General features: G+C 37.8%; 3 protein-coding genes across 3 annotated transcripts; 2 read left to right on the top strand and 1 right to left on the bottom strand.

Annotated features, from left to right (window-relative positions):
* The first annotated feature begins 1045 nt into the window (after positions 1 to 1045).
* Positions 1046 to 6482, top strand: LOC149051326 (uncharacterized). Its single transcript, XM_089199425.1, has 5 exons — positions 1046 to 1489; positions 1588 to 1702; positions 2857 to 2961; positions 3631 to 4149; positions 4291 to 6482. Exons 1-5 carry the CDS (start codon positions 1115 to 1117, stop codon positions 4620 to 4622), a joined length of 1446 nt encoding a protein of 481 aa, XP_089055551.1. The 5' UTR covers positions 1046 to 1114; the 3' UTR covers positions 4623 to 6482.
* A 5874-nt stretch (positions 6483 to 12356) lies between these two features.
* LOC149051325 (uncharacterized) lies at positions 12357 to 16126 on the top strand. Its single transcript, XM_089199215.1, has 4 exons — positions 12357 to 12843; positions 12937 to 13051; positions 14975 to 15493; positions 15636 to 16126. Exons 1-4 carry the CDS (start codon positions 12469 to 12471, stop codon positions 15974 to 15976), a joined length of 1350 nt encoding a protein of 449 aa, XP_089055341.1. The 5' UTR covers positions 12357 to 12468; the 3' UTR covers positions 15977 to 16126.
* A 3009-nt stretch (positions 16127 to 19135) lies between these two features.
* LOC113665447 (uncharacterized) lies at positions 19136 to 20509 on the bottom strand. The gene has a single exon (XM_027181138.2). The coding sequence runs from the start codon at positions 20366 to 20368 to the stop codon at positions 19274 to 19276; it is 1095 nt and encodes a 364-aa protein (XP_027036939.2). The 5' UTR covers positions 20369 to 20509; the 3' UTR covers positions 19136 to 19273.
* Between the last annotated feature and the right edge of the window lie 228 nt (positions 20510 to 20737).

Below are 20737 nucleotides of genomic sequence, written 5' to 3'. Positions count from 1 at the left end.
CACTTTGACACCTATGCTGGCATAAGGTTAAACATTGTCGACGTTATTTCTATGATCCATAAGTTTTTAATTAATGGAAAATTGTTGTTGACTTTTGAGTTGAAATGACGAGAAAAACTTGCCAATCTATATTTTTTCCGGTTAAAAAAATTAACCAAAACTTTTCTCGGTAATTATTTTCTAATCAGTTTTTTGTTTCACGCGTAGCACATATCTTTCATTGCTAGTCGCTCTTCAGCTGCAGCGTGCGAAGCGCACTAGCTGAGTCCTCGTACTTAAGAAAACCTTCATCATGGCATGCCCTACACCACGACGCTTTCCCAAACTGCATTTCGTTCCTTTAAATATCAGTTTTTCTGCACGATAGGTCTTGAGACTAAAAGATGATGTATGTAAACGAAATTTAAGAGGAAGAACGATTTGCAAAGAGGGAGAGTTTTGAGTCGACCATTTAAGTAGGAGCCAGGCATTAACAAAGACAAACATCAGATATTCTATTTGCTCATTAACACCAAAGCAGGTGGTTTCTTCCCCTAGCTAAAATAACATAGAGTTTTACAATTCAGGCTGAACATATTTTCATGTATTTTATATATAAGGCGACATAAGCCAACCAGAGTTTTCAAACAGGTTTAAACCTGTTAAGATTGCAGGGAAAGTAAACAATCCGATATTGGCTACCGATGGAACACACAGTTGTAGTGTGAAAATTACCTCGTAATAAAAAACACTTTATTTTTAAGAAACTCAAGATTCATATTAAAGTCTGAAATTTTTCTTTTTAAAGCAATTTTATGGTAAAACGATCTCTTGCATCATTGCGCGAAACGATAAGTTTGAAACCTAATTGATTTATCTTTTAGCTATCTTTTACAAACTACCTTAATACCAAAAGCCCTTTTAATGTAAAAGGCTACCATGAAGATCTAACAGCAACAATTTTTTTCCCGTTATTTATTCTGTTATCAGGAAAGTCACTTTAAAAGGTTTTTTTTGTGTTTCATTAACTAACGGATTAAAAGTAGTATTGTTGTTTATTTTCTTTTTAATTTTTTTTTTTTGTGCTGACCCAAAGTGTTGTTAAGGTACACTAATAAATTCTGTAATATCTGACATGTATCGCCCTAGCAGTAGTATTCACGTTTCTGATCAGAGTATAAGTATTTCTCGAGCTGAAATTCTCATGACATTTTTTCTTATGAATCCAATGCCTCCAGATTTTGGCTGCCGAAGTCTTAGGTTTAAGAGATCAGAAGGAGAAAGTGCTCCTCAACGATACGTATTTAAAGAAATTTACTTGCCAATGGGGAAGGAGCTCATGACTCATGACTGTAGATATGAGTGCCTCATGGAGAGCAATTGTTTGTCTGTGAACATCGGCCCACCAAACGAGACAGGCTTCAGGCTCTGCCAACTAAGTAATTTTGACCACGCCCAACATCGTGAAGATAAAGAAATAGAAAAAGGTTTTATTCTCTGGGCCTCTGAGGTAGGATTTTACTTTACATTACAATACAATCCTCTGAAATCAGCTTGAATGTTTTTGGTCAAGTATAGATGCTAACAGACGTTTTTCTATCCTATCAGAATCCATGCTCCAGTAATCCTTGCCTCCATAATTCCACCTGTCTCAATGGATATACCGACAAGAGATACATTTGTCTGTGTCCAGATGGTTACACGGGAGAAAACTGTGAAAAAGGTCTCACTAATATTCTTTTTTAATGTTCTAAAGGTTCTTCATCCAGCTTGCGGATAAGCTCATATCAGTCCTCGTTGTTTTCTTTGTTTAGATAGAAACGAGTGTATTGACAACTCTCATGACTGTCATGCCAAAGCTGTTTGTAATAATACCGAGGGATCATTTACGTGTAACTGTACAGAGGGTTATCAGGGGAACGGTCGGAATTGCACAGGTGAGATTCATAGATATTCATAGAGACATATTAATAATAATGAAATATTTTCATAGAATCATATCCAATGGCTTATGGCGCTTTACAAAGCCTTGTTTGGCACTTTGGCCAGACTGCATTGAACAGTTTACAATTTTTGAAGGAAACTTTTGCGAATACCCCCATTTTAAGAATTAAGGCTGTCGCGTACCCAGTGCAGCGGACACGGGGTGTTGTGCACTGGAGTTCGGGGAGTATCACAGTGTAGGAATCGACAACACAAGTTGATTCAACAACGTTTAATGCTGTCGTCTGACTATGGTACACATGCGGTGAAAACTAAAAAAGGGAAATTATAATGTACAAGATCAAAAAATGGGATGAGACTAATAAGAAAACAAATGAAGTCGAAGAGAAAGGAAACTAAATACAATAAGCTGAGACCTACCTCTGATCCTGTCTTTACCGGCTTAGAGAAACTGCAACGTTACCTAACCGGAAGAATCTTGTGTAAAAAGAAACTCTGATCTATCTCCGTCGATCTCTTAACTCCAACTGACTGGATACTTATGGGGCGTACCGCTATAAGGGTATACTTCACGTATACAATCGTAAATCGGCTTTATCAGGAATGCTAGCCAGGTAGTTCAAACTGTAAACAATAGTACACTTGGAATGTTGGGGCGTAAACTCGAAAAGTTTTTGCAGATACCCTCATTTTAAGAATTAGGGCCATACCATAACACTAGCAGCTATATTCCCTAATCTCTGCAATAAGTGTATGAATTATTTAGCGATGCAGTAGAAGGGGCGGACGGTTTTTTCTTCCTCATCCGAGAAGACTAAAATGTCTAGCCATTTGCGCTGAAAGTGATTTATCTGAAGACGAAAACAAATTACCACTAATATCTATCACAGTCAAGTTTGCTAAAAAAAATTGATGGATTTTCCAACTTTTCAGATGTGGACGAGTGTACCAGCCACATCCATGGCTGTCACTATAATGCAAGTTGCAATAACATAGACGGCTCTTACACATGCAAATGCAAAACGGGATTCAATTGCAGTAAGTATAAGAAATGTTGTTTTATTTTTTTTTAATAGTTTTTTTCAGAAGTTTAACTGATAACGATTTGCGTGATCCACTTGAAACGGCGCCGGACATAAACTCTGATAAAATGTGCGTTTAAAACGAATACTTACCTCAATCATTGCAGCTCAGACAGATACTTTATCATTCGATGTAAATCGTGACAACGGGAAATACTAATGCTATGCAAGCACACCTTCCCTCTACCAAATGAACACTGAAACAACCTGAAATCTACGAAATCGAGGTCGTACGAATTACATTTAATGGGCTTAGGATTCTATCAGGGCAATGACCAGGAACTAAATAAGACGAGTTTTCCATAGATTTCGCTGAAGTGGTTCATTTCCTGATACGTTTATACAGGAATCCGCCCGAAAACCCCTTAAAGGGGAAGACTCTTCCTGTGATAAGTAACCCGTACCCTAAATTTTCCTCCAAACAGTCAAAATAATTTCAAATTTCTCAGAGTAGGAAAACTTAAGATCTGAACTGCCCTTAACGAGCTTAATGTAACATATTTGTTCTCTCAGCTTTTTGAACTGATCATACAAACAGCTTCCAGACTAAACATAAACATTCGTGATAAAGATGGCAATGCAACTTAATAAAAAAATGGATGTCAAATTTATATTTTCCTCTCAGCATTCAAAGCCGTGTTCTCAAATCTCAATGCCACTGGAAGATGTGGTCCAACATCGCTCGGAAGTTACTACGCTGATCATGATCATGACGGACAAGTTGCTCTGTCCAGCGGTATTCAACAGTGGACTGTACCGAACACTGGTGATTACAGAATAGAAGCAATAGGGGCAGCTGGAGGGTACGATCTACTGACAAGCAGCTCTCAGTATCGCGGAAGAGGAGCAAGAATGATTGGAACATTCCGCTTAAACAAGGGTGAAGTCATCCAGGTACTTGTAGGTCAAGAAGGAGGAATAAACAAGAGGCGTTATTCTTCTGGAGGTGGTGGAGGTACATTTGTAGTGAGAGGAGCCAACACACCTTTGATAATAGCAGGAGGCGGAGGAGGGGTAGCATTTGTACGTTCAAGACATACAGAATGTGACGCCAGCACAAACACGTCAGGGAATCCTGGGTACAGATTATGGGCAGGGGGGAGCAATGGACATGGTGCACAGACTGCTGATTCTGGATTATCAGGTAAGAATATTTTTCAATAATCTTTAGCATTTCAGCATTTTGGTAGTAATTTAAAAATTTCGTACGAAATGTTTATTCTGCCATAATCTCACGATATCCCCATTAAAAGTTTTCTAATTAATTAATATCCTGATATTTCAGGTGGTGGTGGTGGCGGGTTTTACTCCAGTGGAATTAATTTCAATAGGACCGAGGGAGGTGGTGGCGAGGGTGGTAAGGGATTTCTGCAGGGAGGGGTTGGTGGGAGATCAGGGAGTCTCGACGTCTATGGTGGGTTTGGCGGAGGAGGTGGAGCTTCGGGATGGAGCAGCGGAGGAGGAGGAGGAGGAGGATACTCTGGGGGAGGCAGTGGACGTCACCGTTCGGATTTCTGTGGGGGTGGTGGTGGATCCTTCAATGTTGGAAACAATCAGCAGAATGAATGTTGTTACAACAAGGCAGGCCATGGTCAGGTGACCATCACACTACTGTAGAAAAAACAACCCAACCGCTTGCCATCTAATGCATAGGTGATTTTAATCCTTTAAATCTCAAGATATCATTAGTAATTCTCATTACTGTCTGCCAAATGATTCTCATTATGTTAGCTTGGAGAATTTGATATCAGATCAATTAGTAATCCCACAATTTATATTTTTCTTTATTCTCATCACTTGCCTGCATGATATTGTATGGATATAGTAAGGAGAAATTCTGTCTTGGTCACTAATGGGAGTTAAAGGGTTAATAGAGATTAGATATGACAACAAGTTAGATAATGTTATTGAGCTTGAATATTCATAATGATTAGACTAAGAATCTTGAGGGGGAAAACAGCTCATGTTATTCTACATTACAATTAGCGACAAAGTTGTTGACACATTACGGTTGAAGATCAATTCTGGAATAGTAGACCAGTTTTATTCCTCATAGCATTTCACCCACTCGTCCACAGCACAACATTGCATTTTTTTCTTGTCTGTGATGGAAAAACGGCATTTCATTGACTTTATTGCTGTAAGATTTTGCACTTTTTTTCTTATAAAATTGAGTGGGTGACGGGGTGTTGTAGTAAACCCTGTACATTAAAAAAGTATTTAATAAACCATCCTTAAAAGCGATTACGTGAATGTTATGTGTCAACTAACCTTATTGCCGAATGTAGATCCACTCAGGAGCCAATCTCGTAGTTCTTGATCCATTGTAAAATACCATGTATTCATCCAAATGCCATTCAATCATGTATTCCGTTTGATTATTTACTATCAGAATTCGGAATTTAAAAGCTTTTTTAGAGGTGCAGCTCAGCATTTTAAAATGTATGCAAATACTGAGATATTTAACAATGGATATGAAAAGAATGTTATTTAAGGAGATAGGCTTTACCATCTGAAAAGAGGTCTCTTTTTATTAAGTTAACTGTATTTAACCCTAGATTTCGATGAATAATTGAACAGAAAAGTCAATTAAAATTACGTGTCGCCTTATACATGTATTTAATTTTTATAGTTAGAACATCTATGATAAGATCTTCCTGCCATTGACCAGGAAAGCATTAGATTGACTTTTCACAGCTCTTAACCATCGTTACGACATTTATTTGTTAAATAATTGTATTATTATTATTATTGTTTTCGTTCGATCCAGTTTGTTTTTTCCTTCTTGTTTTTGCTCTTGTTTCTTATATCAGAAATACCGAAGACTTACACAGTCAACAGACATATGGAAGATAGAGCTAAGGAGTCAGCGGTAGGCCGTTGAAATGGAACATTCATTTTTGAGTGAGAGAGTTGAAAACATTTTGATTAAAAGTTTGACAATATTTACATTAATTTCTTGTATTTACAACTCAAATAAGGTTTGTGTATATAAGTTATTGATTCCATGCAAGTGCGATTATCTCGATCCAAGCTTCAGTCGAGCTTTGTTCTTATAAAGGAGATTACTCAGGAATAGAAAACCTCTCGTAAAAGCAAAAACTCCGCGAACAAAGTGATATCCGGCCTGGACCCATACGAGAGAGAGAGAGGAGGGCTTGCAATATCTTTTCACGTGACCTCAAATGGCTCAATCTGTGTAGGGGGCTCTTCTTACAAAAAGAGGAAAAACTTCGGTCCTCCCCTCCCCCCCTCCCTCCCCTTCTCTACCCCGGCTAGTGCAAATACCCGGGAAGATGATCGCTCTTGGATCCATTTAACGCATATGACGTAATTCACATTATATTCGTGGAAATATTGTACTTTGATTGTTTTAAAAGCCTTTAAGGTGATAACACTTCAGTTAGTTTAGGTGGTAAATTAAAGCTGTTGCTGCATTTTAAGTGGTTCTAGAAATTTAGTGTCAAGCTATCAATAAAAAAAGGTCTCCAATATATTGTTTAATTGCGTGTCCGTTCCAACATACTCATTCCTTTAAAGACAATGAAAGATTGGAACACTGTACAAAGTTACCCTAGCTTCGTCCTGTGCGAAAGAGAGGGAAATTTAGCCAAAATAGCTAATTAAAAAGAAATGACAGATGAAAATTCATCATAGGGGCAACATTAACGACTCCCTCTCCCCCTTGACTTTAGGTGTGGTATGTCACAACTAAAACATCTTTTCTGTCAACTAACTTATCGCCGATTGACGATCTACATAGGAGCCATTTTTTCGGTTTTCGATCCATTTTGAGATACTCGTGCTATTTCATCTAATTGTTCCCGTCATCCGCAACGATTATGGCTTTCATGAAAAATATTTTGAGTTGCATTTTCAAATGTACCACTCTGTTTAACCACTAGAGCAAGTTTTTTCGGAAGTGTCTTCGACAAGGTTTTCTTTCGGCAAATGTTTACGGCGAGAAATTCCCGGATTCCAGATGCGAAGGAAAACTCGCTTATTTAAAGAGTTTCAGTTGTTCGCTTTTACGCAAGATAGATTTGCGTACTGGCTTCCCAATATTCAATGAATTTGCGTAGCATACTAGCTAGACATTCTGTTATATTATATTTATTGATAGGAACGATATCTCAGTCTGATCACTGATCATATGAAAGAAAATCCGAGATTTAAAATATAATGCCGAAAACAAAAACCCAAACAGGTCATACAAAACATCAAAACTGACTCAATTAGAAAAAATTGATTTTAAACTCACTCTGAGCTTTTGATTTACACTTAGCTGTGAAAAAATTATATATATATATATATATAGATGTATATATGAATAAATTTCGTACTTGGCAATGAGATCAGCCTAAAATCTCTGAGAGTGACTAGCATCCAATTTCTCCAAACAGTATCACTGTGCAATGAAGCACACGCGTCATGAGAATCAAGGAAATGATCACAAACTAGTAAAGCTCGTGATTTTAAACAAATTCTCCTTATTAATACCACAGGTTATGTACAAAGAACGATATGGAGAATATACATTTTGATGTTTGGGTTTAAAGGTGTATTTTACCAACTGGTTGTTGAGTTTACTTTGGTTTTGGCAGTTGAACCGGCAGTTGAAGGGTTGAACTCTCTAAGATTAAAAGCGGAGAGTGTGTCATGTTGTTGACAAAAGACGGTTTTTAACGGAGTGATGACTTTTACGGCTCACGGCTAAATTTTTTCCAATTTACGGCTATCGGTGAAATATTTTCATTGTGTTTACCTCAAATTTTCCTCACGTTTAACTTTTCTCTTGCAGCTTACAGCTAAATTTTTGGCCGTTTTACAGCCAACAGTTACCCCATTAAAACCGTCAGGGAACACTTCTCCCTTTTTTGTCCCTGTGCTGCATCACGTAAACGGACGGGCTTCAAAATGTCACCGTGATCAGGAGGAGGATCCGGTGGCGCGGCTCTCAGCCCATCTCTTCCTTCAACTTCATGTCTTGTCTTAAATTCTACCAAAAATAGAGGGCAAGTTACTACTCAAATGGAAATATCAAAGATTCATAATTATTGAAATGGTTCTTAACTTATTTAAGCTCTAGTGTAACAAAAGAAAACGGTGTTTGGGAACCCCTAATCTCTTACCCAGATCCTACCATATAACTGACGGTTAAAACCGATTGGCCATTGAAGGTCTGCTTCCTCAGCCAAAATTCATTGACTCTCCTTAATCCTTTAACCTCCAAGAGTGACCAGAATCTTATTTCTCCCTGCAATAATAAATGGAAGTCTTCACTAAGATCATGAGACTAAAGGAAATGATCACCAAGCCAGGAAGCTTTGTTTGTCAAACAGTCTCCTTATCAGCAGCAGTGGAAATATAAAGGGAAAGTATGGAGAATATTCATTCTGATCATAGGATGTAAAGTGTTAAGCATTCGTTAAGGTTCTCATGCGTATTTAACAGGAGAGTTCCGAAATCAGCTAAAGAATTATTTAATAGAATTCTCGATACGCGTTAGTTTCATGAAATAAAAATTCCCGATCATCGTCTTTATATTTCATCAATTTATCGCTTCATCAACATTTTTTTTTTTTCGATTTTTATCTCTTGACTTATTTCTTATGTGGTTATTATCATTTTTCTTTTTGAGGTTGTCAGGAAGTTTAAGGAGATGACATGGACACTACATTTCATCGTTTCGCGTGGTTGCGTAGCCTGCGTGCAAATTTTCATTAAAGCTGCGATGCATGCGGCAAACATTTGGACGCTTTAGGGAAAAATTCTGAAAATTCATTAGAAAGCGGGGAGATTGAGGGACAGGATAAATTGAAAGATCAGGAAGAAAAAAGGATTATGAAAGATGTCGAAAGCACAAATATTAATGCAGTTAAAGATACAAATAGCACAACAACGGGTACTTTTTTGTTAGAATAAAAACCTATCGACGAAAATTTCGGTGCCTATTAACAATAATGGAGCAAAGAGTAAAATCGAAATCGAAGAAGTTCCAGAGAAGACGACAATAATATGATATTTCAAATCAAATGATGTTTTAAATAATCTTCTAGATGATTCTAAGGGTGGCTTTGCGCAGGTCATCTTCAATACAGCCTGCTGTTTTCATAATTGACGATCTACAGCTGCCAGACAGGAAGATAACAATTTGCCACATAATGAATATATCAAAGATATATTTTTGAACCCTCGTAAAGTCACCAACAGAAGGAGAATTTAGCTTTCTTTTTTTGCTTGCCCAAACACAAATCAAGTAATTTTTAGGTTACAAAAATAAATGTATTTTTTATTTTAGCCACTCCTCAGGACGATATTCGTAATAAACTTGTGTCATCGACAACATTTTATTGCATTGGATTGTATTGCTCTGATAAGACGCTTTTATTCAGCAATGAAAGATGAACGAATGTCAACGTTGCAAAAGGATTTGACTTAATGAGCCTACATTTACAAATAAACAGGCTGTGGTGCTTTGTCGGTAGGGGATATTAAAAGATCGGTTTTATCAGTTGAGTTGATAGAGTAAATTTGCTACTGTAAAGAGTTTCTAAGCCGACGTTTCGAGCGTTAGCCCTTCGTCAGAATGAAAAAGCATTAAAGCCAACGCTCGAAACGTCAACTTTAGGAACTGTTTACGGAGGCCAATTTACACTTTATATTACACCTAATGAGCTTGTAAAGTTATGAATGGTTGAAAATGACAAGAAAACTGAAGTTCTAAATCTATTTTTATAATCCTGTCATAGAAGAAATGGAAGGAATATATTAAAAGGCTTTTAAATTAACTTGAGAAACGAGACAATCGCTACGAAATTGGACAATTAAATTAGGCAACCTGCCAACTTCAAGTAGCATTTAAGCTTGACGGTAGAGTATCCAGCTTCACTGTAAACGATAGACATGTACAAGCATTTTCTTCAAGGATGAAGATTCTCACCAAACTATCTCTATCTTTACTGTCCATAACAGTTCTGTGGGGAGGATGGCTTCACTGCCCTGCGGATGGAAACAAAGGTAAGTCTTTGATATTTAACTGTTTTCCTTAGCTCATCCCTCTTATGTTTAGAAGTCCAGTCCGTTATTTCTTCGAAAAAAGCTAGAAATGTAATACTTGTGAATAGCATATTTCTGCATCTTTTTCAAAGTTATTTGTTTCATTGACTTCTAACTAATTATATTAGTACAAAGTACCAAGTTAAACTTAAAAATGTTAAAATACCTGATAAGCTCTATGTGTCTCTCGCGAAACTAACTTGTACACGTCACCGTTTTCCGGGTAAAGTTTTTTTTATCCATCTTTGTCATTAACACTGACTTTCATTTTATATCAGCTTTGAAGCGCTTTGCCAGCTTCAGAAAGCTATAATATATACTCTCTGTAGGTTTAGCAGCAAAAACTTTCTAATAGACGGAAAAATTGAAGCAGCATCAAGTATTGGCTAACGCAAATTTCGGAGCGATATCGGATGCCCCTAACAGGAATTATTACTTAAGCGAGAGAAAGTTCCTAAAATTATGGTCCAGCGTTATTCTTTATAGTATGCTTTTCAATTGGCTTTGTATTCAAGAAAACCTTCATGATCACACATCCGTCAATTCGTTGGCTTTCACGACTATGTTAGACTAAGTTGATACAGAGGATGAAAGTTTGAGAGTTTTTAAACCCTTTTTCTACCTTATCGCTCGATTACACATCTTGGAGAAGTAGATAAAAAGGAGGTTATGCTACAGTTTAAAGAGCCACTAACAGTCAAATCTATGTGCTACGCGTGAAAGAAAAAACTGAATAGAAAATACTTCCTGCTTTCCCGTCGATTTACAGGCGAAGCAACATTAATTTATCGCACGGCGATATGGATTTTTAACACTTGATTTCGTAGTTTTTAATAAAAGATTTCTAGAAATGATTTGGAAAATATTACTTTTCTTTTAAAATTAATTGACATGAAGATTTTTCAGAAAATTTTAAAAATTTGGAGTTTTTAATCGCAATTGACAAAAGTTTCATGAAAAGTATAAATTAATTACTTGCCAAAAGTAGCTTCATCTTGAACTAAAACTTTCTCAAAGTGCAAGAATATCTCGGTCCGTTGAATATCAACTTTTCAACACGGACATTTCTTGAGACCAGACATGAAACCAATTTCGAGAGCAAATAAAGTGTCTAACACTTTACGAAAATCTTCCGGGAAGACGAAAACCTTCCGGTAAGGTTTTCATCGCAGGTTCAAAATTTCTTAGAGAGTATTTACTTAACCTATTTACTTAACTTATTTACTTATTTTACGTAATTAAATGCTGTCTCACTTTGACACCTATGCTGGCATAAGGTTAAACATTGTCGAAGTTATTTCTATGATCAATAAGTTTTTAAGTAATGGAAAATTGTTGTTGACTTTTGAGTTGAAATGACGAGAAAAACTTGCCAATCTATATTTTTTCCGGTTAAAAAAATTAACCAAAAATTTTTTCGGTAAACTTTCGGCTAAAAATCGACGGGAAGGCAGAAGTTATTTTCTAATCAGTTTTTTGTTTCACGTGTAGCACATATCTTTCATTGCTAGTCGCTCTTCAGCTGCAGCGTGCGAAGCGCGCTAGCTGAGTCCTCGTACTTAAGAAAACCTTCATGATGGCATGCCCTACACCACGACGCTTTCCCAAACAGCATTTCGTTCCTTTAAATATCAGTTTTTCTGCACGATAGGTCTTGAGACTAAAAGATGATGTATGTAAACGAAATTTAAGAGGAAGAACGATTTGCAAAGAGGGAGAGTTTTGAGTCGACCATTTAAGTAGGAGCCAGGCATTAACAAAGACAAACATCAGATATTCTATTTGCTCATTAACACCAAAACAGGTGGTTTCTTCCCCTAGCTAAAATAACATAGAGTTTTACAATTCAGGCTGAACATATTTTCATGTATTTTATATATAAGGCGACATAAGCCAACCAGAGTTTTCAAACAGGTTTAAACCTGTTAAGATTGCAGGGAAAGTAAGCAATCCGATATTGGCTACCGATGGAACACACAGTTATAGTGTGAAAATTACCTCGTAATAAAAAACACTTTATTTTTAGGAAACTGAAGATTTATATTTAAGTCTGAAAATTTTCTTTTTAAAGCAATTTTATGGTAAAACGATCTCTTGCATCATTACGCGAAACGATAAGTTTGAAACCTAATTGATTTATCTTTTAGCTATCTTTTACAAACTACCTTAATACCAAAAGCCCTTTTAATGTAAAAGGCTACCATGAAGATCTAACAGCAACAATTTTTTTCCCGTTATTTATTCTGTTATCAGGGAAGTCACTTTAAAAGGTTTTTTTTGTGTTTCATTAACTAACGGAATAAAAGTAGTATTGTTGTTTATTTTAATTTATTTTTAATTTTTTTTTTTTTGTGCTGACCCAAAGTGTTTTTAAGGTACACTAATAAATTCTGTAATATCTGATATGTATCGCTCTAGCAGTAGTATTCCCGTTTCTGATCAGAGTATAAGTATTTCTCGAGCTGAAATTCTGATGACATTTTTCCTTATGAATCCAATGCCTCCAGATTTTGGCTGCCGAAGTCTTAGGTTTAAGAGATCAGAAGGAGAACGTGCTCCTCAACGTTATGTATTTAAAGAAATTTACTTGCCAATGGGGGAGGAGCTCATGACTCATGACTGCAGATATGAGTGCCTCATGGAGAGCAACTGTCTGTCTGTGAACATTGGCCCACCAAACAAGACAGGCTTCAAGCTCTGCCAACTGAGTAATTTTGACCACGCCCAACATCGTGAAGATAAAGAAATAAAAAAAGGTTTTATTCTCTGGGCCTCTGAGGTAGGATTTTACTTTACATTTCAATCGCATGAAATCAGCTTGAATGTTTTTGGTCAAGTATAGATGCTAACAGGCGTTTTTCTATCCTATCAGAATCCATGCTCCAGTAATCCTTGCCTCCATAATTCCACCTGTCTCAATGGATATACCGACAAGAGATACATTTGTCTGTGTCCAGATGGTTACACGGGAGAAAACTGTGAAAAAGGTCTCACTAATATTCTTTTTTAATATTCTGAAGGTTCTTCATCCAGCTTGCGGATAAGCTCATATCAGTCCTCATTGTTTTCTTTGTTTAGATAGAAACGAGTGTATTGACAACTCTCATGACTGTCATGCTAAAGCTGTTTGTAATAATACCGAGGGATCATTTACGTGTAGCTGTACAGAAGGTTATCAGGGGAACGGTCGGAATTGCACAGGTGAGATTCATAGATATTCATAGAGACATATTAATAATAATGAAATATTTTCATAGCATCATATCCAATGGCTTATGGCGCTTTACAAAGCCTTGTTTGGCACTTTGGCCAGACTGCATTGAACAGTTTACAATTTTTGAAGGAAACTTTTGCGAATACCCCCATTTTAAGAATTAAGGCTGTCGCGTACCCAATGCAGCGGACACGGGGTGTTGTGCACTGGAGTTCGGGGAGTATCACAGTGTAGGAATCCACAATACAAGTTGATTCAACAACGTTTAATGCTGTCGTCTGACTATGGTACACATGCGGTGAAAACTAAAAAAGGGAAATTGTAATGTACAAGATCAAGAAATGGGATGAGATTAATAACAAAACAAATGAAGTCGAAGAGAAAGGAAACTAAATACAATAAGCTGACACTTACCTCTGATCCTGTCTTTACGGGCTTAGAGAAACTGCAACGTTACCTAACTGGAAGAATCTTGTGTAAAAAGAAACTCTGATCTATCTCCGTCGATCTCTTAACTCCAACTGACTGGATACTTAAGGGGCGTACCGCTATAAGGGTATACTTCACGTATACAATCGCAAATCGGGTTTATTAGGAATGCTAGCCAGGTAGTTCAAATTGTAAACAATAGTACACTTGGAAGGTTGGGGCGTAAACTCGACAAACTTTTGCAGATACCCTCATTTTAAGAATTAGGGCCATACCACAACACTAGCAGCTATGTTCCCTAATCTCTGCAATAAGTGTATGAATTATTTAACGATGCAGTAGAAAGGGCGGACGGTTTTTTCTTCCTCATCCGAGAAGACTAAAATGTCTAACCATTTGCGCTGAGAGTGATTTATCTGAAGACGAAAACAAATTACGACTAATATCTATCAAGTTTGCTAAAAAAAATTGATGGATTTTCAAACTTTTTAGATGTGGACGAGTGTACCAGCCACATCCATGGCTGTCACTATAATGCAAGTTGCAATAACACAGACGGCTCTTACACATGCAAATGCAAAACGGGATTCAATTGCCGTAAGTATAAGAAATGTTGTTTGATTTTTTTTTAATTGTTTTCTTCAGAAGTTTTACTGATAACGATTTGCGTGATCCACTTCAAACGGCGCCGGACATAAACTCTGACAAAATGTGCGTTTAAAACGAATACTTATCTTAATCATTGCAGCTCAGACAGATACTTTATCATTCGATGTAAATCGTGACGACGGGAAATACTAATCCTATGGAAGCACACCTTCCCTCTACCAAATGAACACTGAAACAACCTGAAATCTACGAAATCGGGGTTGTACGAATTACATTTAATGGGCTTAGGATTCTATCAAGGCAATGACGAGGAACTAAATAAGACGAGTTTTCCATAGATTTCGCTGAAGTGGTTCATTTCTTGATATGTTCAGACAGGAATCCGCCCGAAAACCCCTTAAAGGGGAAGACTCCTCCTGTGATAAGTAACCCGTACCCTAAATTTTGCTCAAAACAGTCAAAATAATTTCAAATTTCTCAGAGTAGGAAAAGTTGAGATCTGAACTGCCCTTAACGAGCTTAATGTTATGTATTTGTTCTCTCAGCTGTTTAAACTGATCAGACGACCAGCTGCCAGACTAAACATAAACATTCGTGATAAAGATGAAATTACAACTTAATAAAAAAAATGGAAGTCAATTTTACATTTTCCTCTCAGCATTAAAAGCCGTGTTCTCGAATCTCAATGCCGCTGGAAGATGTGGTCCAACATCGCTCGGAAGTTACTACGCAGGTAAGGATCATGACGGACAAGTTGATCTGTCCAGCGGTATTCAACAGTGGACTGTGCCGTACACTGGTGATTACAGAATAGAAGCAATAGGGGCAGCTGGAGGGTACGATCAACGTATTGACAGCCCTCAGTATCGTGGAAGAGGAGCAAGAATGATTGGAACATTCCGCTTAAACAAGGGTGAAGTCATCCTGGTACTTGTTGGTCAAGAAGGAGGAATAAACAAGAGGGCTTATTCTTCTGGCGGTGGTGGAGGTACGTTTGTAGTGAGAGGAGCCGACACACCTTTGATAATAGCTGGAGGCGGAGGAGGGGTAGATGATGCACAGTCAAGACATGCAGGATGTGACGCCAGCACAAATACGAATGGGAATCCTGGGTACAGATCATGGGCAGGGGGGAGCAATGGACATGGTGCACAGACTGCTGATTTTGGATTTTCAGGTAAGAATATTTTTCAATAATCTTTAGCATTTCAGCATTTTGTTAGTAATTTAAAAATTTCGTACGAAATGTTTATTCTGCCATAATCTCACGATATCCCCATTAAAAGTTTTCTAATTTAATTAATATCATGATATTTCAGGTGGTGGTGGTGGCGGGTTTTACTCCAGTGGAAGAAGTGGAAAGAATTTCAATGGGATCAAGGGACGTGGTGGAGAAGGTGGTAAGGGATTTCTGCAGGGAGGGGTGGGTGGAAAATCGGAGTATTTCGACGTCTATGGTGGGTTTGGCGGAGGAGGTGGAACTTGGGGAAAGAGCAGAGGAGGAGGAGGAGGAGGAGGATACTCTGGGGGAAGCAGTGGAAATAATAGTGCAGATTCCTGTGGGGGTGGTGGTGGATCCTACAATGTTGGAAACAATCAGCAGAATGAATGTTGTTATAACAACGCTAGCCATGGTCAGGTGACCATCACACTACTGTAGAGAAAACAACCGAACCGCTTGCCATCCAATGCATAGGTGATTTTAACCCTTTAAATCTCAAGATCTTATTTGTAATTCTCCTAACTGTCTGCCAAATGATTCTCACTATGTTAGCTTGGAGAATTTGGTATCAGATCAATTAGTAATCCCACAATTTATATTTGTCTTTAGTCTCATCACTTGTCTGCATGATATTGTATGGATATAATAAGGAGAAATTCTGTCTTGGTCACTCATGTGAGTTAAAGGGTTAATAGAGATTAGATATGACAACAAGTTAGATAATGTTATGGAGCTTGAATATTCATAATGATTAGACTAAGAATCTTGAGGGGAAAAACAGCTCATGTTATTCTACATTACAATTAGCGACAAAGTTGTTGACACATTACGGTTGAAGATCAATTCTGGAATAGTAGACCAGTTTTATTCCTCGTAGCATTTCACCCACTCGTCCACAGCACAACATTGCATTTTTTTCTTCTGTCTGTGATGGAAAAACGGCATTTCATTGCCTTTAGTGCTGTAAGATTTTGCACTTTTTTTTATAAAATTGAGTGGGTGACGGGGTGTTGTAGTAAACCCTGTAAATTAAAAAATATATTTCATAAAACATCCTTAAAAGCGATTACGTGAATGTTATGTGTCAACTAACCTTATTGCCGAATGTAGATCCACTCAGGAGCCAATCTGGTAGTTCTTTATCTATTGTAAAATACCATGTTTTCATCGAAATGCCATTGAATCATGTATTCATCGAAATGCCATTAAATCATGTATTCCGTTTGATTATTTGCCATCGGAATGCGGAATTTAAAAGCTTTTTTAGAGGTGCGGTCCAGCATTTTAAAATGTATGCAAATACTGAGATATTTCACAATGGATAGAAGAAGAGAGTTATTTAAGGAGATAGGCTTTACCATCTGAAAAGAGGTCTCTTTTTATTAAGTTAACTTTATTTAACCCTAGATTTCGATGAATAATTGAACAGAAAAGTCAATTAAAATCACGTGTCGCCCTATACATGTATTTAATTGTTATAGTTAGAACCTAGATGGTAAGATCTCCCTGCCATTGACCAGGAAAGCATTAGATTGACTTTTTACAGCTCTTGACCATCGTTATGACGTTTATTTGTTAAATCATTTTTTTTATTATTTTCGTTCGATCCAGTTTGTTGTTTCCTTCTTGTTTTTGCTCTTGTTTCTTACATCAGAAATACCGAAGGCTTACACAGTCAACAGACATATGGAAGATAGAGCTAAGGAGTCAGCGGTAGGCCGTTGAAATGGAAGAATCATTTTTGAGTTATATATATATATATATGAATAAATTTCGTACTTAGCAATGAGATCAGCCTCAAATCTCTGAGAGTGACTAACATCCAATTTCTCCAAACAGTATCACTGTTGAATGAAGCACAAACGTCATGAGAATCAAGGAAATGATCACAAACTAGTAAAGCTCGTGATTTTAAACAAATTCTCCCTATTAATATCACAGGTTATGTACAAAGAACGATATGGAGAATATACATTTTGATGTTGGGGTTTAAAGGTGCATTTTACCAACTGGTTGTTGTGTTTACTTTGGTTTTGGTTTTACACGCTCTTGCGAAAAGCTTTTTAAACTCTCCAAATTAAAAGCGGAGTGCGCGTCATGTTACTCACGAAAGACGGTCTCAATGAGGGGATGGCTTTGACGACTCACGGTTAAAATTTTAGCCAATTTATGGCTATCGGTTAATATCCTTCCATTGTGACACCTGTCCCTGTGCTGCGCTGCATTACGTAACCAGACGGGCTTCAAAATACTACCGTGTTCAAGAGAAGGATCTGGTGGCCCGACCCTCAGCCCACCCCCTCTTCGTTACCACTCAAATGGATTCTCAAAAATCACTCATATACACTGAAATGTTTTTAGCTTGTTTAAGCTCTAGTGTAAAAAAAAATTTAAAAAAATCCATGTTTGGGAAACTCTAATCTCTTACTCAGACCCTACCTTGTAACTACTGAAAGGTAAAACCGATTGGCCATTGACGAGTCCAGGAAACCCCCTTATCCAACATTCATAAACTCTCGTTAATCCTTTAACCTCTAGGAGTGACCATCATCTAATTTCTCCTTACAATAATAAAATCGAATTCTTCACAAAGATCATAAGAATAAACGAAGTCATCACCAAGCTGGGAAGCTTTGTTTGTTAAACAAATTCTCCTCATCAGTTCCAGTAGAAATATATAGAGTGTGGAGAATATTCATACTGATATTAGGGTGTAGAGTGTTTTGCTTTCGTTAAACTTGAATGAATGAATGAATGTGTATTTATATACCGCACATATCACATACTGTCTCAAGGCGGTTTACAATTCTAATTGAGTGAGATCGAACGTCAGCTTGTAAAGGCGCCTCTGGCTGCCGCTATCAGTCCATATTTGATCTCACTCACCCACCCAGCCCATGCATGAAATGTACAATGAAACAACAGATAGACCACCACACCGGGAACTACGCCCCCTACTCTTTTCGACAAGTGTGTGGGTTCTTTAACGTCCCCTGCTGACCATGTAACACTGAAGATGCAGGAGACGGGGCCTACGGTTTATAGTCCTTATCCGAGAAGACTTGAATGTCTAACCATTTGCTGGTACAATTACAAAGGCAGCACATGCTCCTCAGTTATTTTAAGACCCTGAGTGTTGGTCCGGTCTGGGGCTTGAACCCTCGACCTCCCGCACAACAGACTGGCGCTCTACCAACTGAGCTAACCAGGCGGCGGTGTTATACGTATTTAACATGAAAATTCCAAAATCAGCTACAGACTTATCGAATGGAATCCTCGATACGCGATCGGTTCATGATATGAAAATTCCCGGTCATCGTCTTGTTATTTCATCAATCTAGCACTTCATCAAGATTTTTTGTCTATTTTTAATTCTTTACTAATTTTTTTATGTGATTATTATAATTATTTTTCATTTTCTTTTTTTTTTAGTTTGTTTGAGATGATCAGGAAGATCTTGGAAATGACAGGTTCCATCGTTAAGCGAGCCTGCGTAGCCTGCGTGCAAATTTTCATTTAAGCCGCGATGCATGCGGCGAAGCTCACGAGAGTGAGGCGAGCGTGCAAACCTCTCACAAGCTCAAATCACTTGCTGCCTCGAAATCCGCTGACTTCATAGCGCCAGAAAGAGTCTACTCGTGGGCGAATGATTTTTGATCCCTGAATGCATCATTTCGTGTCGATGCAAAGGGACAAAGATAAACCCAGGTTTTAATAAAAAAGTAAATTTAGTTATCACAGTTTAGTGTCCCATACATCACAGTCAAAATCATCCGTGATCTCTTGTGGATTATCAATTCCCAAATCAAAATCGTCAGCTATGTGTCTATCCCCGAACGTTTCAACAATTTCACCAGTTTTCGGACATATCTGTGAAATCTTTCGTAGAGCGATTGGACTTCTTGTAGAGTCTGGTGTCGCTGGAGCTCTCGGAGAAACCTCAATCGTTTCTTGCCATTTAAAAAAGAGAAGTTTGAGAGACCGACGGCATTGGCGAATGCGAAACGTGTAGGTAAATGGATTACAGGCGGCGTTGATATAGAGAAATGGTAACAAGATTCGCCGACACGAAACGAGCCATATCCCTTCACAATGAGTACAGTGTACCTCTACAAGAGTAATTATATAATATGGCAAATGTGAAATAAAGAGGAAAAGAACTATGAGAATGGCTGTAAAAGCGAACTGTTTATCAATATCGAATCTTTTTTCGTTTGCTGAGACCGCACTGTCGCTAGCGTCAGAGTTCATAGAGCACGCACGCCGTCTATACCCACGTAAAACTTTTAGCAATAAGAAGTTAAAAATAATAACAGCCACGAGTGGGAAAGTCATATTCAAATGAACTTGTAACATGTCGTAAATTCCCTGTGGAATTCCAGTGAATCGAAGCAAACAAAAAGCCACGGAATATGCCACAACGCATAGTGCACATGCCAAGGTTTTTCTACCGCTCGCCGTCGCACGGTAGTAAAACGGTAAGGCCACGGCGATCAAACGTTCCACGGATAAGCTCATGACAAGAAATGTACCGTTGTTGATAGCAAATAGACCGATGATACTTTCAAAACTCGTGCGGGTCGTCGTTTCATCCGCATGAATTTCACAAGATATTTCGTTACGTATGTGAAGACCGCTTATAACAGATCCAGTCAATAAGTCGTTTGCGGCCAGGGCAGCGATGAGAACTGAAATTGGTTTACGAAAGCAGCGTAAGGGATCCTTGTACATGACGTAAAGTAGCATACCATTAGCAACCATGGCCAGTAAAGACAATATTCCAGCCAGTGTCGCCGAACAAACGCATATCGCATGCATGAAGCTCGTCATTTCCACTTACTAGGATGTCACCTTTTGTTCCTTGATCCAATTCGTGATCACTCAACATCGAAACCGGCCAAATATTTCGTCAATACGGCAAACATTTCGATTCCTGCCAAGCTCGCGTTAGAGTGACTGGCAACAATGCAATAAATTTTCCTGAATTTAAAATTTCAATTACAAATAATTGCTCAATATTCCTGGTTCCACGCTTCGTTGCCCGCCGTTTTGTTATTTTCCTAAAGATCGTTAAGGAAGCCTGTATGATAAGCTTCTAAACAAAACTTCAACCGCTAATATTTCCAACCGTTCATTGTGGGGATTAATTTGGCCACAGTGCGAAATACAACATTAACAAAAGTTGCTTAGAAAACCAGG

This window comes from Pocillopora damicornis, chromosome 1, assembly GCF_964200805.1.
Source record: "Pocillopora damicornis chromosome 1, jaPocDami1.2, whole genome shotgun sequence".
In the NCBI taxonomy this organism is placed as follows: Eukaryota; Metazoa; Cnidaria; class Anthozoa; order Scleractinia; family Pocilloporidae; genus Pocillopora; species Pocillopora damicornis.
This window is presented reverse-complemented; position numbering and strand designations above follow the sequence as displayed.